General features: G+C 43.1%; 1 protein-coding gene across 1 annotated transcript in view; it reads left to right on the top strand.

Moving 5' to 3' along the window:
- The first annotated feature begins 3,248 nt into the window (after window positions 1-3,248).
- Window positions 3,249-23,594, top strand: part of ntn1b (netrin 1b) — a 46,877-nt gene continuing 26,531 nt past the window's right edge. The window contains exons 1-2 of the mRNA XM_080488471.1: window positions 3,249-3,360; window positions 3,451-4,495. Of these exons, the coding sequence (XP_080344597.1) occupies window positions 3,481-4,495 (1,015 nt within the window). The 5' untranslated portion in view covers window positions 3,249-3,360; window positions 3,451-3,480. The remainder of the gene's footprint in view (window positions 3,361-3,450; window positions 4,496-23,594) is intronic.

Genomic DNA, 23,594 nt, shown 5'->3' with positions numbered 1-23,594 from the left:
AACTACATATATCAAGTGAGAAAAGAGTAAATGTCTGCTTAGGTTTGGATGTAATATGAATATTTTCATTGCTTTATATTATCCGGTAGGTTAACTCACAGTCAACAGAGTTGTATTTCTTCTTATTTTTACGAGACAGGAGTTGTCGGTAACTTTTAATTTGTTAGAACTCTGTCTCAAGATCCTGTCACACAATCCAACTATCCACCTCACTAATCAAGACAGAGATCAACAATTCCTCTGTCCTCCGCTGGACGTTTTGTAGCGAAAAAAGTAAAAAAAAAAAGACTCAATATCAACCTGCCATTTCCGGTTTATGTTGCAGTTGCAGAAAAACATTGAGTTACAAAGCTGGATGTGGTTCAAACGTTCCTGTAATACCAGATTTTACCACAAGATGGTGTGTAGAGTCGCTCTTCAACTCTTCCATGAACATAATAGGCAGTCGCAGACATGACAATGAGTTGGACACATGGCACCGGCCAAGCTTAAGGCGGCATCTAATTGTAACATATTGAAATGAAAGCCAAGGTTGCATTACTTAAATCTTACATGCTTTTAGAAGATATGCTGCATCTTAACATGCAATAATATACAGTATAGGTGCAATGACACTGAACTTGAAATGGACACAATTAAGCGTTCATTAAATGCTAGAGATTTTCAGTCATTCCACTTGATTTCCTATTACATATCGTCAACTATTTTAACTCCTAAAAATTTGAGGACTTAAAAACCTAAGTACACACATTCTGCTTCATATATAAGCAATAAATGATGCAAATGTCAGAGGTGAAGACATACAATAATATGAATAATATTCAAACAGAATGTTGGCATTGATGCAGTAAAGTTAGACTGAAATCTGGTTCCGATGAGGACAGAATGACTCCATGTGCACACAGCAGGGTGACACGACTCTCTGCTACCTGCCACATCCCGCTTTCAGCCTGCGAGCGCCATCGATTGTCCTCAGAGGAAGCAGGTGTTACAGGCATTGTGCGCCTTCAGGCTGTATTGTCCAGCCGTGTCAGACAAAACTTGACCGGCCCTGGTGCAGAAACAGCGATCTCTGCCTCATCTAACCGAGTGTGCATACGTAGAGCTTCACCTGCTCATGTCAGACAGTAGAAAAGAAAAGAGAGGGAATTAGGGATGCACCGATACTGATACAGATACCAATATCGGCATCGGTATCAGTGCATCTCTGGAGGGAATTGATGCTCAGTTTGAATGGTACACGACTGCTACACTTTAAAGAAACCTGAGTTGTACCGTTCAGCATCTCAACAATGCAGAAGTGTTTTTTGAATCAAATAGATTTGATTGTATTGATATGAATGGCAACAGGATATCAAACTGTGGAAGAGGACTGTTTCCACTGGATAGACAAGAGTAGCCTGAATGAAAATAGCAGGCATGCAAATATTAGGAGATATGAAAATGAAGTAGCCCAGAGACACGTAACTCCTACCTGTGTGCAGTAACCAGTGTCCTACCGGTACATCGTCCCAGATCAGCCAAAGCTGAGACGCACTAGTGGAGGAAAACAACACAGAGACCACATCCTCCCAAGTTGGAGCTTTTTTAAAAATAGACCGTCCAACTGCACAGCCAGGAGAGCGCGCACTGCAAAACAGGAACTGAATGAGTCTTAATGCTGAAGTGGTTAACATGAGATTGCGCTGATGCTGTGGGAGGAGTCTTTACGTGACAGTTCCAACCTGACACAACAGCCTCCATGGTTAGTTTATGCTGATTAAACAGTCTGTTTTGCCCACACACACATCGCTACAACCGAGCATTAGAAACCATCCATTCATCCTCTCAACCCACTCTTTTCTCCTCCTATGTCAGGAGAGAGAGAGAGAGAGAGAGAGAGAGAGAGAGCGAGAGAGAGAGAGAGTGAGAGAGAGAGAGAGAGAGAGAGAGAGAGTCACACCTACAGGCAAATTATATCCAGCAGATAACTAACATGCATCTCGGAACCGTATCCTGAATCTCGAAGTATCTACTGATACTTTGCTGAATAAAAATGGTATATATAATCATTTCATGTTAATAACTTCAATCATACATTAATCAAGACTTGTTTTATTAATACTAGTAAGTTGATCCTCTTTATTTTCATGTGACATCACAACTTTTTGATATTATGATCATTGCTGCCCACACTTTTTATGTTTTGGAAAACCTGTGACTAAACAAAGCGAGTAACATGTTCCTCAGTAGTACATTATATAGAAACTATATACAGATATTAAAGCAATGTCAAAATACTTATAGGCAAAATTGATTGTATATATTTGGAAAACCTGATTACTCCACTTTCACATTTGTAAGAAACGCATCTGTGGGATAAGCGGCTCCAAACTGCCGGAGAACTCGAGGATTGAAGTACCTGAAGAAACGGTTTGAAAACTTGTGATTCCAGGCTCTTTTTTTTAAAAGAATACATTATTAAATCACAAATACATCTTGTTTCTTGAATAATAATTAAATCATCAGATCCACCAAAGAGATGTCAACTGGAAGAAAAAGCGATTTGATATTGTCAGAAGTTTTTTTCAAAGCCACAACCCACATGTCAAGGTCTGACGCTCATCCCACAAATGCATGTTCCTTAAAAATGTGGCAACAATAAAAAGGGAAACAATTTCCACTGGTATCAGATTTATTATAGTATTTTATTGTTACAACAAATAAATGATGTATGAAACAGATACTTTTCCCCTTTTCGTGTAGTTTATGTGCAATTTAGTCAATGACTCAAAAAATAGTTAAATCTTCTTTTAACACATCAGATCATAACACAAATGTCTCTTGAAGACTGAAAAAAAATGGAAAACATATCTTATCAATGATATAATTTTAACTAAATTCCATCTATTAGTTTTGAATGAGGAGCGTTCTTTCTGCTCTAGGTTCCGACATGTAGTTGAAGCAAATCACCACAAGATGTCGCTGCTCTCTCTCCATCGCCAGAGACTCTCTCAAAGCTCCGACTCCTCTCCTCTGAATGAGTGAACCCCCTTTTTTCTATTATAACAGCGAGGGAATGGGACAGAAAGAGATAGAGGTGGGCAGAGGTGTGACTGAGTGGACAGGCAGAGGCAGAGGGAGACTGAGAGCCAGCTGGGAATTTGCCATTTCTTCCTCTTATTTTGTATTTTTTTATTTATTTTTTTCAAAGAAGGATAAAAAGTTGCAGTGAAGCAGTGGCTGTGTTTTTTTTTTTTTTTTTTTTTGAAGTGCGCAAAACGGGTCACGTTGTTGTTAAGAGCTTTTTTGGGAGTTGGGAACATTTTCAGACTGAGCGGTTATAATTGGGGGTAGAGGTCTGGAGCTTTTCTTTGCCCCGTAAGGAGATTTTTCTTATTCTCATGTCTGGTTTTCGCCCAGGGTGTTGATTTGCTCTTCATAATTGACGTGTGTTTCGTTGCCTTTCAGCGCGAGAGTCCCCGCGGCGCACGGATTACAATGCAGAAGGTTCTGGAGCTCTGGGTCACCTTGGTGACAGTCTGCGCGCTGGCCGGGCGCGTCTTCGGGGGCTACGGGCTGAGCATGTTCGCCGCGCAGTCTTCCCCTCCGGACCCCTGCTATGACGAGAACGGGAACCCCCGGAGATGCATCCCGGACTTCGTCAACTCCGCGTTCGGGAAGGACGTGCGCGTGTCCAGCACCTGTGGCAGCCCGGCCGCCCGCTACTGCGTGGTGACGGAGAAAGGAGAGGAGAGGACCAGAGACTGTCACACCTGCGACTCCGGCGACCCCAAGAAGTCGCATCCACCCGCCTACCTGACGGACCTCAACAACCCCCACAACCTCACCTGCTGGCAGTCGGAGAACTACGTGCAGTACCCGCAGAACGTCACGCTGACCCTGTCGCTGGGGAAGAAGTTCGAGGTCACCTACGTTAGCCTGCAGTTCTGCTCACCCAGACCCGAGTCCATGGCCATCTACAAGTCCATGGACTACGGTAAATCCTGGGTGCCGTTCCAGTTCTACTCCACCCAGTGCAAGAAGATGTACAACCGGCAGAACAAGGCCACGATCACCAAGCAGAACGAGCAGGAGGCGATCTGCACGGACTCGCACACGGACATGCACCCGCTGACCGGCGGGCTCATCGCCTTCAGCACGCTGGACGGGCGGCCGTCGGCGCACGACTTCGACAACTCCCCGGTGCTGCAGGACTGGGTGACGGCCACCGACATCAAGGTGATCTTCAGCCGGCTGCACACCTTCGGGGACGAGAACGAGGACGACTCGGAGCTGGCGCGCGACTCCTACTTTTACGCGGTGTCGGACCTGCAGGTCGGCGGACGGTGCAAGTGCAACGGGCACGCGTCGAAGTGCGTCAAGGACCGAGAGGGGAATCTGGTGTGCGAGTGCAAACACAACACGGCGGGGCCGGAGTGCGACAGGTGCAAACCTTTCCACTATGACCGACCCTGGCAGCGCGCCACGGCCAGGGAGGCCAACGAGTGTGTCGGTAGGACATCTCAACTTTTTTCTCTTAAATGTTGAAATATTCATACATTTGTGATTTACCGAGGGCATTTGATCAAATAATTGGGATCAGAAATAAGTGTTTTTTCTCACCCTGTTCTGTTTTTACACACTAAAAATTAAGTCTAATGGCCACTTGTTCTCCTTAACTTTGTTACTCTCTCTGATTTGATTTTACGCAAATTTAGTTTGTTTCTTCCACAACAGAAAAACGTGTCATTTACGACAAAAAAACGATACGCTATAATTTTGCTTTCAATAAAAAATAAAATCATGTATCTGTGGCTAAATAAATTGGATTTGAATAAAAGAGAAGGCCTCACGTGTCAAGACGAAGTTACACTCTCTCGAGAAAAAAACCCCACTTCAAACTGGGGATGGTTTTAGCAAATAAAATAAAAAGTAATTACTCATTTAAAATGAAATTGATAACTCTCTTTGCTAAATAGGATATGTTTTTGTCCACGTTGATTTTTTCATAGACTGAAGTCAAATAAAATGCCAATTCTTAAATTCTTAATTTGTTAGTAAATTAGACTATAATATTCACGGAATTGATTTGAGGCAAACTGATGTGTATAACTTCCAGGACCTGTGGATGCATGTTTCCTGTGCGTAAAGGCAAAATGACAAAGAAACGTCCGTAAACTTTTTTTTTTTTTTTTAACCCCACAAGTTGCAGACGCCTTTTCCCCCACGACGGTAACAAACACTTTGACTCTTTGATTTTTATCAACACGCAGAAGAAATTCCTGAATAGGAGTGACAAGGCAGGAAGTCGTTTCGGCAAACAAAGTGCGCCTGTCCTAATGCGTAATTGCGTTTTGACCCGCGTTTCCGACTGTAGTAGTGGCTTTAATAGGAAGGAAACATTGCAGCTGCAGAGATAGACTGCAGGGGCGTGTTGTGTTTCCATAAGCAGGTGCTTTTACAGATCGGATGGGCGATTAGGGCGGTTTTATTGACATTTTTGGCACGTAGAGTATAAACTGCCACTTTAGAGGCAGTAAACTATTCAGTGAGGAGGACAAAGCGCGGTGTAATTCTTAGCCAGATCCCAGTTTTTATTGCAGCGTGTGTATTTGCTGCAATGCTTATTTTCAGCAGGGCAGGAGGGCTTATATCAACAGTTCAAGCCCCCACAACCCCCTGAGCCACAAGCACAGCAAACCTGGAAAAGTAACAAGTTCCGACACTGCCATGGTTTGCTCAACCAAACGGAACAAGTGAACAAGTTGTTCCCCTTGGCCTCCGCCTTTCGCCCGTGCAAAGCCAGCATGTGAGTGTATTTTACTAAAACAAAAGGCTGTCACTTGTGGCATCCATCTCGCTGTCAGCGGGAGGCCCCACGCCTTTTCACCGTCTCACTTTTTTGTGTGAGTGGTGTCATCAGATAAAAACCACTGAAAAAAAAAAAGGCAGACCGAGCATGTTTCCTCCACAGAGGAAATAATAAGGGTGGCCCTGACACCTTAGCATGAAAGAAGAAGACCCAGGGGAGGGCTTGTTTCCATTGAGCATGGGGTCCATATGGTCTGGCAGCAGGGATGCAGAGGGGATCCGCGCTAATGATCTGTCTGGATTTCTCCTCCCTGCTGTAGGACATTAGGAAACTGAGGGGAGAGCGATAGAGGTGCGGTTATGGGAGAGTTGGCCTCACTTATTGGAGGCAGGCATCAAGGAAGTAAGACAAAGTCAACCTCCCATGACTTTGCATGCAAGGTTGCCATCACTGTGTCAAGAGGCATTTACTGTATGCTGGCAGCTGCAGGCTTCACATTCCAATCAGCTGGAGGTGCAACGATGACAAATTTGATGAATTAAAAGTGGGGAGACATGGGAAGTTAAATGACCACCTCTGTTTCTTCACAACTTCTGTATGCGAAGACAAAAAGCTGATGCAAAAGGAGAGAAAATGCAGGACGTACGATGAAGAATGTTCAACTAGGAGAGGATTAGACTGTAAAGGGATGAAGACTAAAACAGAAAGATGCAAAATAACTACATAAACATGCACAGAATTATTACCATGAGATGCAAACTGATCTTAAAGCAACATAGATGGACACCAAAAACAACCAAATAACTACAGAAAGCCACATGTACACACAATAATCCTTTAAAATAAATGAAGAAGCAGGAGAGCTACAGAAAAACATGTAGTTACAGTACTGAAATGCCTAAGATTCCAAATTCAAGCAAAGCCATACTAACATCGCCTGCAAAACCGCCACAAAATCGAAGAAAACTGTAAAAAAAAAAAAAAAGCAAAAATTACTATAAAAAAAGATATAAACTACAAAAATAAAGAAAAAAACATACCGGCAGATGAATATTTAAAAATAATTGCAGCATAGACAAAATTACTTCAAAAAAGTACTAAAACATGCAGGAAGAGATGCAAAGCTTCTACAAAGCACAGAGTAAACAAGAGGGCAAAGGAATCTAAATGATTCTAACGTCGTGCAACAATGCTGCAAAAAGAAAAAACGACCAGAAAAAGGTAGCACAACATTCCAAATTGAGATGCACTAAAATGGCCCAAAACTACCAGAGAGAAACACAAGAGTACAACAACAAAAAATACAACATGAAGATACATAAACTGACTACAGACACAGTTAAATAACTGTATGAATATAGAAAATGACAACAAAAATGCAGATGAACCAAAAACAAAAGGAGATGCCAAACAAGATTAGGAGAAGTGTTGCAAGATAGATGAAACCAAGATGTAAAACTGCCACAGGAAAAAAAAATTCAAAATCAGAACAAAGAGATGCAAATTGCGTGTAAACCGATATAAAAACACAGGATGACCGCAGAAAAATGCCAAACAGCCAGAGAGAGAGACGCCAAATCAATCCAAGGAGTCACAATCACAACAAAGTGCTGCGAGGAGATTATGGAAAGAGAGACACAGAAGTACCACAAAGAAACACAAAATGGCAACAAAAGAAAATAAGAAAATTGTTGTAAAAGGGGCTTAGTCTGCTAAAAAAGCACAATAACTGCAGAAAAATGCAGAACAGCCACAAATAGACAGAAAATTACTACACTGTAATGCAGAACAGCCACACAAATCAGCTATAAATAGCATTCTGATGATGTCTGAACTTGTAATAGAAGGCTGGCTTGCTTGGTATTGCTTATATCTCCAATATAAAATGTCTTTATTTATGATTGTTGCTCTCAAGATGAGGCTTAACATATTTGTCGCGTATTGTGCACGACGTGAAACCCCTCCACTCCGGTCTGCCTCCACAGCAGCTCCATTCAAAGGGATAGAACATGCCAACAAAAAGCTCCACGCTTGTTTAATTCATCAATGCATGGTAATGTGTTTGAGCAAGACCCGCAATCATTTTAATAAAGGAATGAATACAATTGGCCAACACACACACGCACGCACACACACACACACACACACACACACACACACACACACACACACACACACACACACACACACACACACACACACACACACACACACACACACACACACACACACACACACACACACACTCAGAGTGACACATCAGGCTCTCCTGTCCCAGGCAGCTGCTTCATATTCTCTCCATGTTCAGCGTAGCTCTGACCCCTGACAGTCAGGCCCCCACTCCTCTCTCCGGCCTGACTGATGGGCTGTGAAGGGAACTGTGGGAAACTCCTGCCTGCCAAGTGGGTTTTGAGGCGAGATGAAAATGGTAGCCTCGGTCACTCACACGTGTAATTTTGCACTTGTTCAATTTCAGCTTTATTTTTGCTGTCGCCGCGCCATGCGGTGTTCTGTTTTATAATAACTTTGAGTCAGCTGACGCTTCGGCCGGGGGGTTCTTTAAACTCGTGTCTGGTCCTTCACAGTTTGCAGATTTTCACGTGTTTTTGTTTTTGTTTGTTTGTTTTTTTTGTGGATTTCGTGTTCAGAAGTGCAGGAACTGAAACCGACTCAATTTCTGGAAACCTTAAAACCCACACAGCTATCTTTAAAGAGCGAGAGCCAATGCATTTTCCACCCACAAGATCATTCATTTAGATTATACTTGCATTAGATGCATGCAGACTCATTCAGTCTTTGCAGCACAAAGGGTTAAATTAAAATAATAATTTTGACAAAAACTGTGCCACTTTTTTGATACCACAAGATGAGAACAATTCAAACTAGTGTTGATGGGATGAAACACAAGTTTAAATCATAAAACTATGGGGTGGAGAGACTGAAAGATCATTTCTGATTTAAAAAAAAAATACTAAACAATTTGTGAGCGATCGTATTTGTGAATCATCTTGAAACTTAGAGAATCATATACTGATGTTTAAAGCTCCAGTAAACAATCTAAAGGTGTGCTCATCAAACTTTACAGACCTATTTGAAGACAATGTCATAAAACAGTGTGTTAACTTCACTTACAGCCTCACTTAACTCATATAAGTCTTTGCCCGTGTGCTGTCAGGTGCATCCAAACAGGCCCGTCAAGTGATTAAAAGTAGCAGTTCGGTTCATAATAGGTTGAATGTTAAAGTCAACATGAAGTCATGAAAGACAAAACAGCTCGTTTTCTGTTTGTGCCACATCCTCCAAGCAGCTGAGGGAGAGGAAACTGTGTTACAGACCAGAGGAAACCAAACCCTCACAATACCAGGACACTGCATTCACCACCGCCGTTTTCACACAACTGCTGCTGCAACGCCGAACAAAATCCCCTTCCATCTTTAGTTACAGCTCAGAACTGTACGTGTGGCCACTGCTTGTGCTGCTGGCGGTGGCCGTGCCACCCGTCCTGCCCCCCCCCCCCCCCCCCCCCCCCCCCCCCGCAGCTCCCCAGGGTTGCCAGGTTAGACCAGGCCAGGCCCGCTCACCATCTGGGTCTCATTTCAGAAGCGGCCCATGTGACGGGAGAGAGGAATTTCTGTGAAGCATGATGTCAGAGTTTCTTGTAATAGAAGTTGCATTTCGGTTCGTTGGCTCTCCTGCTCTCTCTCCTGCTGTTTCTCCGTCTTTGCCCTCTCTCTATTTCTCTCTCCCTCTTTGCCACTGTGTGCCACTCTGGCAGGCAGAGTCATTCTTCTCAGTTTGTACGCTGAGAAATATTCTCGGGTTTTTGACCTTTTTTTTTTTTTTTCCTCCTCCTCTTTTATTTTTAACATAGACGTGGCCAACTTTAGCTCAAGGACATAACTTATTTGGTTGTTTTCCTTTTGTTGACTTCTGTTTTGATGGCTTTTGTGTTTAAGTACATTACCTTAACCTTCTCCATAGGACAGTAATGAAATCAGGCTGTGTTTGTAGATGATGAGACACATTCTGTCCAGCGAGGCAGCCTCAGTTTGATTCATACAGCGACTGAGAAATTTCTCCAGTGGTGTTGAAAAATACTAATCTTTAGAAGTTGTTGTGTGATTTAAATGTATTTATTTTAGATTTTCTAATGATTCTAGGCATTATGATCCTCTGGGGGTTCACAACAACCAGCAGATGTGCTGTGCAAGCAGACCAAACCCAACGCTGTGCAAACGCCACTTCGTAGATATTAAAGAAAACGCGGCAATAGGGATAAACACCAGTACACGAGAAGGGAGCGGTTAATAGGAAACAGGTGTGCCGCAGGTTCGGAAACATGCAGGAACATTATTTGGCAGCCGTGGGAAGTCGGACGCCCCCGACAGAACTCCCATCAGGAGTCGGCTGCCAGCGAGACGGACTGACGAGTCTCAGTCATCTAGAACATGTGGAGCTCGGCTCAGAGGCTTGACCAATAAGAGAGGGAGTCGAGGGAGGTACGGCCCCAAGACAAAACCAAGTTTATTCAGTTTATTCAGCCAATCAGCAAAATCAAGCAGGAAGCCGATTGTCTAATGGTGTCAGCACCCGTATGAGTCTACAATGCATTATATTTGTAATTTGTTATCCAGTCCATTCTACTATTTTCCAAACGGTTCTCTGTGACGTTTTATCGTGAGTGAGTTGAAGCTTTCTCCCCAGCTTTCTTTAATGCTCTCTGACATTTTGGAGCCTTGGAGACCGTAAAGAAATCCTGGGTAAGGGAAAAGGGGAAGTAACTTTGTGTTTCAGTCAGGCCCTTTCCCACAGTTATTAATATATTACATGGACACTCCCTTTGACTGTGAAAAAAACTCTCCTCCACACCCTATTAATCACCAGATGTCCAACTAATACAACGCTATAGAATTACAAATCATATCATTATTAGTAGCAAAAAGGAAAAGATGTGGGCGTATGAGGAAGATGGTGTAACATAATCACTCATAATATAATACCTTAAGAATCTACCACTGTTACGCAGCAAATATATTTTCAGTCATTAAAATCCATTTTCTTTCATTTTGAACACGTGAAAGACAAGCGAATAACTTCAAATGTATGTGACGAACAGAGGTAGTTTCTTAGTGAGCAGAACAGCTTTCTTTATTATAACCATAAACGCAACACCATAATCAATACGGGCTCCGGCACCATGAACCTTAGGCCTCGTTTACGTGACGTTTTGAGTGAAAATTTATTGTTTTTGCGTTTTCGTTTCAGAAACTTATACACAGCAACTTTTTTTGAAATGACGTCCGTTTACACAAAATGGTAGAAATGCTTGAAAAATCCAAAAACAGTTGGAAAATATTTGGATCAGTGTGATAACTGCAAATAATATATGTAGCACAACAAGGATATTGTATGTTATCCCCCTACCCCCTCCCCCCTCCTCCCTCCTCCCTCAACCTTTTTCTCTCTTTTCTCTTCTCTCTCTCTTTGAGCGTTCCCCCCCGGTCGTGTACGGCAGCCATGCCATCTTCTGACGGAGAAGGCAACAGGAGGAGACTCCAGGTCTCTCCCTGTTGCAAGACCAAAATCTGTTCTGACTCCGAAGGCTCTCAATCACATCATATTGTTGGCCCAAGCTGCCGAACAGGACAAGGGCAAAGAGAAAAAAAGAAAAAAGAAAAAAAAGAAAAGAAAAGAAATGCTTGAAAACGGTGTAGTTCTCATGCTGGGCCACTAGTGGGTGCTGTTTGTTTTTGTAATAAAACCACACACACATGCACGCAGAGAACAATATGCTATAAACATTAACACTGGCGAGTGCATTCGTATGGACAGACAACCGTGTTGGATTGTTATTCTGGGTGTCTCAGTTATAAAACTACCAAGTCCCAGGAGAATAGGGACTGGGAGTCATGACACTCCGGAGGCCGCCATTGTTGTTATTGTCCATCTGCTCACGGATGTGCCGGAGAACTGTTTCCTATGGCTGTGGCGTGCATTCACAGTAGCACAGTTTCATTTCAGAAAAGTTGTTTTTTCTCTCGTTTCCATGGAGATATAGTTGGAGTGTTTTTCAAAAAGTAGAGTTTTCCATCGTTTCTTCAGAGACAGAGTCGGAGCATTTTCAAAAAGTTCCACATTGGGCAACGTTTTCGAGAAGCTGCGTTATCAGTGGCTTCAAGTGCCGTTGCCCCAAAACGCAACAAATGTTTTAGATTTTCACTTGAAAAAGTTGTCGTGTAAACGGGGCCTTAGTGACGGCCTCAAAGGACAGATGAAAAAGACGAGATAATCATAAAGACCTCACCCCACCTGCATTTGGAGAACAATATCTGCTCCATCCTTTGTGCTTCGCCTATGAGCAATATCAACATCAACCAGTAATAGTCAACAGTGTTGCTTCACAAAGCTTTTTGAAAGACTTTTGATCACAAAGGTGCTACGTCATTCCCAACCCACTTCCCTTCTTGTTGTGATAACTGTGGAGATTAGATTAGTAATGACACAAAAACAATCAAACAATAAAGTTGAAATAAAGACATGTATGTTGTCTGTACGTTGAGATGGAAACTCTCATTGGTTTCAAACACCATTGTAATTTGTGAAAAACCTTTCGGGGTTCCCAAAAGGATACTGTCATATTTACTACAGCCACTAGAGGTCATCAATTCTTCTTGTTGTTGGCTGCAGGAGAACATGCAAACTACATTTTGGCTTTCAGGACCCTTCAAACCAGGGTCTTCCTTGCTGTGAGCCAACAGCACTAACCACTGTTGCACCGTGTCCCTTTACGGAGTCAGACGACGCAGAAAGAATCTAAGAAAAACAGAGTGACTCCGGCCAGTCGAAACTCGAGACTGTTTTCTTTTTACTGTCAGAATCCATAAAAATGAAAGCATGTTGGCTGTCTGAAGGAGGATAAATCAGTGTTAAGTAGGCTTCAGCCATGGCAAAAAAAACCAAAAAAACCCATACAATTTGCAGTTAATGGGCTAAAGCAGAGAGGACTTGAAATAAAGTGTCGGCCTCCCGGGTTTACTGGACCTCCTCAGTCCAGAACCTGAGAGGAGTGAGTGGCAGCTTAACACAGGACAGCGAGACGTCACAGAGTTACAAGAGTCGAGCTTATTAGATTAGAAATGATCGTGTCGTTAAGCTCCGATCTCCTGATTCTCACCCTCACTGTTCGCGTGCAATAAAAAACGACAACAGGACCTGTGGCGGTTCCAAACCCATCCTTTGCCTCTGTCACGACTACAAATGGAGAACAGTGCTTTACTGAAGTTGGCCGTCGCTCTGTCGCCTCCAGAGTTTTCTTGCAACATAAGCCTATGCGACTCTGGTAAGAGGTTTCTATGTATACAACCAGACCATAAAACAAAGAAATGTATTTGGGGGATCTCGGAAAAAAAAAAAAAATCCATTCTCCGCTACGATCCAGTGTCCTCTGGGTAAAGGCTGCATGTTTTGAGGATTTTGTTTTGTTGAGCTCATAATTCAAGACAGACACGACGGTTCGAGCCAGAAAGGTTTCACTCAGGCTTTTAAGAGCATGCTGAAAAATCGCTTCGTGCAGAGCTGCGGACGGCCGTTTGGAGAGGCGACTCAGTGTTTTGACGGGAGCGAGTTCACTTTGATTTAGCGTTTGAGCCCCTGCTGCACGGGCGGGGACGTTGACCAGTCTGCAGCGTTTGCAGGACACGCTGGATTCATTCAAAACATACCGATTTTGACTGGATCAGGTAGTTTCGCGCCGCATGCTCAAGTGATGCTGAAATGTCGCCTTCACCTCACGATCAGACGCTCCTCACGGGACACGGGGGACTTTCTCAAATGAATGTGAAAAGCTACGCGAGGTTTCCTGTCTTTATAGCAATAGCAGACTTTATAATAATTGCACACTTAAGTTTTGAGAAGCTGCTCCTGAATCATAAAACAGCCTCACGCCCAAGACAGTTCAGATTTATTCTTGTGTTCTTTTTTTACATTCTTATGCTGGTTTCAAAATTCTTTTTCAACTTCTCACACTATATTTTCACCACACTTCTATGGACTATAAACGACACTTTGGGGAATTTGTGTTAAAAACACATTTTTTAATCAGCGAAAAAACAGGGTTTCACTTAAAAAACTATTCAAAATGGGAAACATTTCACATAGTTTTGTAATTAGTTCAGATGCAGATATTTGAATTCAGTGTTTTATATTCTCATTCACATCATCATGTGTGTGACCTGGGCTATGAGTTATGTACAAACCATTCACGCTAAAATCAAAGACGCCAAAACATGGCTGAGACTTGTAACAGGATGTTTGTCTGTTCATCTGGCCAAACAAAAACAATGGAGAAGCAACTGGATTTTTCAATGTTAAGCTGAATTATGGAGGTTTTGCTGCCACAGTTGTGAGATTGAAAATGATCCATAAAGTTTATTGGAATAAGCTGATGTGGTTTTTGAATTACTGTGAGGCAACAACATAACAGCCTAGACAGTTTACTGTTAGACATAAATGGCTTCACATTTTGAATACATCGGAGTATTGGGGAGAAAAGTTAGGTTTATTAATCACTTTTCACGTTATGCTGTTTTCATGACGCCTCATGAGACTTCATGGGGATTCACTCTTTAGCGTTTAGTGAGTACAAATATAAATTCTAGACTTGATATCATTTTCAGTCTTTCATTTCACAAAGGACAACATTGTGTGCCGTGAAGGGATCCGGAGTCACTTGTGATTGTTTTCCTCACTGTTTATTTTGCGAAGAGCCAAGCTGAAATATGTTTGCGCGAACGAGCGGATGCCCGATTCTCTGTGTCCACCGTCTCTCTCCCTGCACGAAGCCGACTGGGGCTTCCATGGTGGCATCGGGACCACCTAGTGCGTGCACATCGAGCCCCCTTTGAGGCGCTGAAGCAGTGCAGGCTGGGAATGATTAATGGGCCAGCGGAGTGACACGCTCCGCAGCTCGGCTTCAGACCCCCAGCCAGCTCTCCTGCTGCGCTGCCACCCGACACAGCCAGCTCAGTGACAACGCCGCTTGTACGCCCACACACAACACACTTCTTCAGTGTCACTTACCCTCAGTACCATGCCCCCCCCCCCCCCCTTTAAAAAAAAAAAACATTAAGGAACTCTGTAGCGGAGGCGTAGCTAAGCTGCTTTGGCTGGTACCATCCTTCCTGCCGCGCTGTCGACACGGGGGGCTTTTTACTGGAAGACAATGGCAACAGCTGACAACTGGAACAGTTGTAGATGAATACAGTCTTAATATTTATTAGACGGGCCTCATATACTTAGATCCTGGATGGAGCGTGCTAAATTGCAGGCTCACGCAAAGTGACCGGGCTTTCAGTTTGCGTGGGTTTTTGCAAAACACCATGATGGACGTCGCGCACAGATGGTATTGAAATAAGGGTTTTGTGTGCCTTAAGCTCCATTTACATTTGAAATGTGAACTGGAAATGGTATCATTTGATCAGATGATGGGGCAGAATTTAAAGCTGTGGGGAAAAGAAGAACAATGAAAACAAAATCAGAAAAGAAATTGCAACAAGGAAAATATATTAATATAAAGTCTGCAGATAAACTTTTCACCACAACAACAACAGCAGCATCTCTGCTCGAGGCAGAGTCGATTTCTTTCTCCGTTTCAAACTAGTTAAAAACAGAAATTACATGTATTGAAAGTCTCAGCTTCTACTTGATGCACCTTTTTTAATTCATTAATGTGACTCACTGTTTAGCCTTTTATACCTATCCTGTCAACACTGGCAACATTTTGAATGAGCATGTCTCTTAAATATAAGTCGTTGACAATTTGTGATATCTTGAAAATTCAAAAACTCCCAGAAAGTACAGAAATTAAGATTTGTGTCCATATAATAGTCATAACTGTGGCCCCAGATCTTTCTCAGTATGTCAGTCAAAGCTCAAACAAGATTCACCAGCGTGCCACAGTGTGTAATATTAAAAAACTGCCATATATAAGTTGATATAATCCTAGAAAGAGTCAGAAGAGCCAAATAATCTAAATAAATCATTTTAACCTGGCCCTAAAGGGTTCGTTTCATTAATTGATGACAATCAGACGGGTGTTTCTATTTACATTATATAATAAGTTTTTAAATATATGGCTCATATCATAATTGAATTAACACTTAAACATCAGATAAATTAAAGGTGTATAATTGTCTTTTCGAAGAAAAGTCACTTTTTCAGAGCACATTTAAACAAAAGGTAGATATATTCTACGCCTGAAGAGGAAATTGAGTTGTTAGTTCTGGTTTTATATTTATCTTTCCATATAAGCTCTGTGGAGGCGTCTCGGAGTGGCTGAGTCTCTTTGTAATGGGTTTCTACATCCTGCTGCTCTCTGTCTCCATCGTTCACGCACCCCAGTGACCAATTCTTCTCCGAGACAGAGACAGAGGAATCACTTATTGGACATGAGCAGATATCCAGCCGGGTAGATTCACAAGAGGAAAACTCACTAGCTACCAGACTTTGTTCCCTCAATGACAATAAATATCGCAGGGTTCCACATCTGCTCAAAGGCGGGAAAACCCAGGGATTCATCAACAGCAACACCCCCACCGAGCGAGTGCGCGATGGAGCCAGACCTCTTGGTCAGACTGGGAGCGGGGAATCATCCACAGGCAGGGGATTAAGCCACTTTCCAGTGTGCTGTAACTCTTCCAGTCCGAGTGGACGCGTAGGCCGTTCCCTTCCACCTCCTCATCTCTCGTTCCGCTGGGGCAGATGGCTCATGATCCCTTCACAGGAGAAAGTGACTTCCTTCCTTTGCAGATCAGAGATGCACGGCAGACGGAGTTTCCTCTCTTCTCTGCTCACAGGAAAACCGCGACGCTCTGTTTGCGATGTAAAGTCAGGCAACGTGAAAGATCCCCAGGACACGCAGGCATCACTCTGTGTGTGTGTGTGTGTGTATGAGCGCCGTGTGGTTTATTTACACAGACAGTGAAGCTCAATTTCTCATGATAGTGAGTCAGAGATAAAGCAGCGTATCTGGTTCCCACGTGGACGGGCTGCTGGGAAAAGGAGTGACCGCAGTACAGTTAGGTTGCACCGTGATGGACAACAAACCACAAAGAGCCTGGATTCTGTTTCAGCGTGGCGGCACCACAGCTGAGCAATGCGTCCCTAAAAACAATATCACCAAATACCAGTGTATTGATACATCAACATAATCCGAGTTGAAGAATGCAAACCTCAACACCACCGTGTTCATGAAATACACATTCGGAAAACAAAAACTGAGAGTTGTAGGTTTGAATTGAGCCGGTGTAATCTATCAGTGATTTATCACCATGCATATTCAGCATGTGTGTGTCCGCAACTGAGGCAAAGTGTGACGATCTGCTTGTTTATGTTTTACAGATGCCTCTTGATCAACCCTCACATAATGTTCGGATCAGAATGAACCTGTTTTGATAGTTGATCGTCGTAAAAAAAAATCCCTAAAAATATAACAATTTCACGTTACATTACATTTTCTAAAATTACCCAAAATAGAAATGATATAGTATATACACACTAAAACTAAAGCAACAAATGTACACACTCGTTCAGTTTTCACCTTCTGTGATGGATTGTATGTCCAGTGTGAATCAAATGAAACAAAAAAATGCAAAAATTTGGCATTAAGCTCCGATATTTTCATGTCGTATGTATTGGAGTGTAAAATTGTGTAACCTGAGACAAACTCTGAAACGCACAACACTCTGTAGTTTTGATCATTAATGTATTATTGTCATACTTTCTCTTCTTCTGTTCTACGTTGCAGTGTTTAGACTGAAATGACCTGAGCCATATGGTAAAGGAATTGATTATGAACAGTATGAAAAAGTTGAAGAGCGACTGGAATTCAAAAAAGCAGATCCACCGAGCTCCTTAATGCACGACTAAAAAACATTTTCATGAGGCTGCTTTTCCTCTACAAGTCCACTTACCACACCACAGATGTGTTTGCTGCCTCCTTCAGACAAGAGCACAAACCTCTCAGCGCTCGTTACAAGTCTGCAAGATGCTTCAGGTTATATCTTCAGGAGCAATGTTTTTCTACTTCTACTTCTTTCTATACTCTATATGCAGAATCATCCTAATTATTCTCCAGCTGTTGTGAATCCGCTTTTAAGAAGGAAGGATGCGATTGACATCTAAAGAGCAGTGCAGTGTTTGTGTTACCCGTCGCCGCAGAGGATTAAAGTTCACCAAGCTGTGGCTGAGATCGCCGGCCATCGGTGGGCTTCAGGAAGAAACCGAGCCTTTTCCTCTCTGACTCAGTGCCATGTCCTGGAAGCCACCTAGCAACCAGCCAAGCCTCTGGCAACAACAGTGAAAACAGTAGAAACAATGACACCGTTTCCATAAAAGCCACTATTAGATATTATTTGAACTCCCCACAAAAAGTCAGGAAATTGGTGTTTGACAGATTATTTCCTTGTTGTTACAATGCATTGGGAGCCTGATTATTTTCCTTTACAAATGGTGTCTCATCATATGCAATATGCATTTGTTGGATGAGCAGCAGAGCTGTATCGTTATTAGCAAAAACAATTCAATAATAATCGTAATCGATTTGGCTTTTGCAGTTGTTTATTTAAGAATGGAGCCACTTACCCTGCTCTGCTGCTCATCCCACAGATGGATTTTCATGCCAAATGTGGCATTTAAAACCTATAATGTTGGCGAAACATTGTGACAGCAAAGAAATAATCTATTAACCACAAATCTCCTGACGTGTTTGTGCGGTTTGTATGTGAACCGGTGCACAAATTTGCTTTTATTTATTTAAAATACAAACTGATCACTCAGGTTTGTGCAAAGACGACACGCCAAAGTGTGCTGGAACTGCACCCATTGAATTAACAGTCTAAACTTGAATTTTTGATGGGAGAAACAAAGGGTTAAAAGTGTCGAGGCGATCTATAAACACAGAGGAGAGAATCTGGCCTGTTATAAATAGGACTTTGGAGACAAGTGAGGAAAATCACAATAAACATGCCACAAGAAAGATGGATTGTCACCTCACTTTTATGATTTACAACCGCGTGGCTTCCTGCCTCTTCCTCCCTTATTCCCTCCACACGGGAGAGCGCAGTGGAGCAGCCGCGTGCCGGAGTATTAAAACAACCTCCCTGCGCCGCGGGGCGGATCTGGACCTCAGTCTGACACCGGAGTCCTGCAGCAACCGGGGCCCTGTTTAGATGTTTAGGACAGGTTTAGTCTGGAGAATGCCCCTTCTCACCGCAGGCTCAATTAGGCTGCATTCATGCATTGTCAGGTTTACAGTAAATACAAGCTGCCAGCCGAGGAAAACTATTCAGGTCAACCTCAAGCTGGTGATTACAGTCCGGATAAGAGGGAGATTTTCAGATGTCTCCCGAGTGTATCAACAGTCAAACCAAAATTTGCATCATTGAAAATTACTCATAAAGCACAAAGAGTAAAAAATAAACAGCAACGGAGACAACGGGTCGAATAAACGATGCTTCAATGACTGCAGAAAACTGACATGTGACATTTTCAGGAGTGAACGCGTCTTACTCATCAGGGTAGGAATGTAGAGCGGAGTCGAAGTCCTACTGTGAAGGATGATTTGTAAAAACATGTATGATGACCACTTTGGACATTTCACTGTATTTTGCACCAGGCAACACAAAAATGGAATAATGTTGAAAAATCTCAAACTTAGTCAGCTTTTCTAAGAAGATGTTCATTTAATGTAGTTAAGTAAATTACTTGTGCCTTTTTAACCAAAAGGAATGAAGTAGAATTTGTATTCCAGTGTTAGTGTGCCGTCCAGAAGTTCCTTAAAGAGCCCGTTGACTGAGAATCCTTTCATTGCAGAATAAACAAAGCTGCAGTTCTGTTGGCCAGTTTGTCAATAAAAATATACAAGATGTCAAACACAAACACACAGATATATCATAAATTATTGGGATTTTATGAGATTACTCCTGGGAATAGATCCACAATATAAAATTGGTGATACAGCTGAGTGTGTGTTTTGAAGACGGAGACACACACATTATTTCATACAGATATAAAGCAGGAGCCTTTTATGAAGAAACCCCCATTGGGACTGGAAGATGACTTGCTCTACCAACCAGTCCCCAAAGAAATAGTAACCTGATGAGATCAAAAGTTAAAACGAAAGCTGTTTGAGTGCCTTGGTCACATTCACCACTTTCTTCTTTTCCTTTTCGAGAGTACAGCATCAAAGGCCTGAACAGAAGTGCGTCGCACAACACAGCTTCGACTTTGTTGCAAGTCTACGCTGTGAACCAGCGTCCCGCCCACTCCCGCCTCTCTGGACTGCTCCCAGCCCGGCAACAATGTGCTGATATATGCTGGCCGTTATGCGTTATTGTTCATGAGAGAAGGTGTGTTGTCGTTGGCACCACTTCGCGGCGGCTGTTTAGAAAAGAGAGTGGAGAACTGTGGTCATTACTGATTGCACAATTACAAATGTGAGGCCTTTTATTTTTTCCCCACAAAAGGGGACGCCGTTCACATCAGACAGACTTCACAAAATGCAGATGTAAAACATTGCATTTACAGTAATGTACTTCTCAGAATAGACACACGTGTACGGGCTAAACAGCGAGTGTAACGGTTGTGCATCAACGTGGCGCCTTTGAATCCTGCTGTTCCCGTCAGAGTAACCCTGCCAGGTCATTACTTGACCCGCAGAAATTCTTACTAGTTAATCTTAAATTGCACTGACTAATGGTCGCATTACCTAAATGACACATACCGCAGTGCGAGCCGGGCACGGACCGCTGCCACGGCCGGGCCTGCCTTTGGGTGGCTGTTTATGTTGAGGCACTGCATTCCCCGTTCGCCAGGCAACCGAGCGCTTTACGAGCAGTTACTCGCACAAAGCGCTGGGCGGGCTGATTGCTCAACTAATTGATCCCCACCAGAGATCACAGCGCTGTGCTCATAAAGAACGGGAACGCCCCCCCCCCCCCCCCCCCCCCACCCCCCCACCCCACCCCACCCCACCCCACCCCCACCCCTGCATGACATCAGCGCACGCTGCATGGCGAGACGAGGCCCGCAGCTCGGAGCGGGGACTTATTCCCACTGTGAGAGGCGCAGCCTGCCGAGGGAGGCGAGACAGGGCGGCAGGTGGAAAGGGCACATAAACACACATTTTGTTGAGCTGTTGCTCCGCGGGAGAGCACTAAAGTGGATTGTGGTATAAAGTCGACCTTATTAGACCTCAGAAAAATAAAACACACATGAGCTGCATGGGGAAACATTTACGGTGTGCAGCAGAGTGGTGGCAGTGCTTTTCTTAAAGTACATTTCCAACCAAAATACTGAGGTTTTTTGGGGTTTTTTTGCTATAGAGGTGTGGGCAGCTGTGGCTCAGAGTCTACTAATTCCAGGGTTGGCAGTCTTCCAAGTGTCTCTATACTCGCAAAACTTGCCAACTTACCAATATAGATAAAGTCCATTAAGAAGTTCCTCTTGTCGTCATTGGTAATCTCTACATTGAGCGCTTCTGCAACCTTTCATTGCCTGGTTGTTACACATATAGTATTAACATACTGTATACATTCAGTCAACAGCCTAAATGCCTTACCTTTTACGTCATGCTTTCGAAAGCGTGTAGTACTGTAAAGTTTAGTCGCAACATATTGTCTTTGATGCTAATGGGCTCGTAATAGTTTGGTGAAAAGCTACAGGAAACCTAATAAACCTTGTCAAAGTTACCGTTTATGGGATGACTGTTCGATGCATTGGTGGGTGGAGGTGGTGAGTCGCCAGTCTGACACTCACAGTTTGGGCAGTTTTTCTGTTGCCATTTGTTTCAGCGCCAGGTTTACTAATTCGGCCTCTTGATCTTTTATTGGAGCAAAGACAGACTGGATGCTCTGGTGTGTCACGAAACCAGATTCCTGAGCAAAAAGTACAATGGAACAGCCTGGCTTCTCACATCAGCCATGTACAGTATAATGGGATTGGTGTATGTCGAGGAAACAGAATGATGACTGATTTTCCCACGGACACGCTCAGGCCTGGGTGAACTGAGTGAAATGTCTCTGCTGTGGCCTTTCATCACAAGAATAAGTCAATTCATGAGTTTGGCTTGTACCTTTCTATCTCTTATCTGGTGCCGGGGCACAGAGGGCATCCTTGTGTGGTCTGACGGGTCCTCAGAGGTGGAAGGTTGAGCTGAGTGATGGCTCATTATGTTTCTGTGTGTGCTGTTGTGGTGGCGGAGCAAGAGACAACTCCCCCAGGGGGAAACAGAGGCGTTACTGCCAAACTGGCCGTGATGGTATCATTAGACTGATGGCATCCGTCTTCGTACAACCAGCCGGGTGCAGCCAAACTGCTCCGTTAGCCTCTGCCCCTCATTTTCTTCCCAAAGTGGACGGAGCTAATGATCATTCTTGGCCTCGGTTTGATGTCACAACAGCAAAACACATCATGTGAGCTCACGTACAGACTTGGCTTTAGAGGCTTTAAAGCTTGAACACGCACAGATGCTACTTGCTGTATATGATCAGCTAAAAAAAAATGAAATGACAATAGCCTGATATTGACAAAATGACATGACATGCATGCTTCTGAGGTGGACCGACAAACAACTTTATTTGTGATGAGTAGTGCGTCTGAACCTGTCCTGAGAGTTCCTGGCAGCTTCACTTGGTGGTTTGATCATTTGGACTTTCAGTGGGAGAAAACAGCCAAAACCCCCGATACCCGACCATCCTGAGTGAACTGGCCACCTGGATGGGTAATGTGGTGGAGCCAGGACATAAAATGAATGAGAATGTAAAAGAAGGAAGTCAGTGAAACAAGTGAAATTACAGTAAAGTAAATTCTTGTTCATTTCGTGCAACAAAAGTGCTTCTTCACATAGACATGATGGATCAATATTGCTCTGACTAAAGATGATCGAATTGACAAGTTTTTTTTTTTGTTTTGCGTATCAGTGCAGTCAAATAGCAAGCTGAAACAACTGTCCTCAACACGCTTTCAGAGTGGACAAGCAGAGAAAGTGATATACTTGATCGTATGTCTCAAGGCTTTCATATTAATAGACTTTTTTTTCTTTCAAATTGTTTTAAATTAATTCAGAGCGCTGGAGCTCAGGATTTTTCACAATATAAAATTGGACTCCTTCTGAAGCCGATTTGGACCGTCCTCATCTGATACATGGGTTATCAAATGCTGTTTAAACACGTCCCTGTGCTGCAACACACCTAAATTTAATGAACGGGCTAAGAAACATATCCCTTTGTGAATGTACATCACTGCCATGATTCAATACAATTCAACTTTATTTATATAGCACCAAATACAACACCAGTCATTTCTGGGTGCTGATAACGACACAGATGTACAGCAAAGAGAATAGCAGAACTTAATCTCGTCATTCCAAAAACCCACATTTTTATCAATATATTTTACTTCAGGATCACAAAGTAATTCAATTATGGGAATTAATTATGAGTCACTGATGCCACTTTTGTAATCTGCCTTCGGTTTATTCATCCAAATATGTCTAACCCTCACCAACAACTCCTCACTGCTGCATATACATGTACAACACTTGTGATACTTCAGCTCCATCCCCCACATGTACTGCACAGATATTACACAAGCGTTGTATAAGCTCCATATACTGTGCGGGTGAAACACTAGAATTAAGTACAGGTAGTTTTCTACACGTGTCTCTGTGTGTCCACACCAATAAACGCACTGTTGTCATGATAATAACGGCTCGGTAATCTGCATGAGTGCCGCCTTCAGCTCC

The sequence above is a fragment of the Lipophrys pholis genome, assembly GCF_963383615.2.
Source record: "Lipophrys pholis genome assembly, chromosome: 19".
NCBI lineage: Eukaryota > Metazoa > Chordata > Actinopteri > Blenniiformes > Blenniidae > Lipophrys > Lipophrys pholis.
This window is presented reverse-complemented; position numbering and strand designations above follow the sequence as displayed.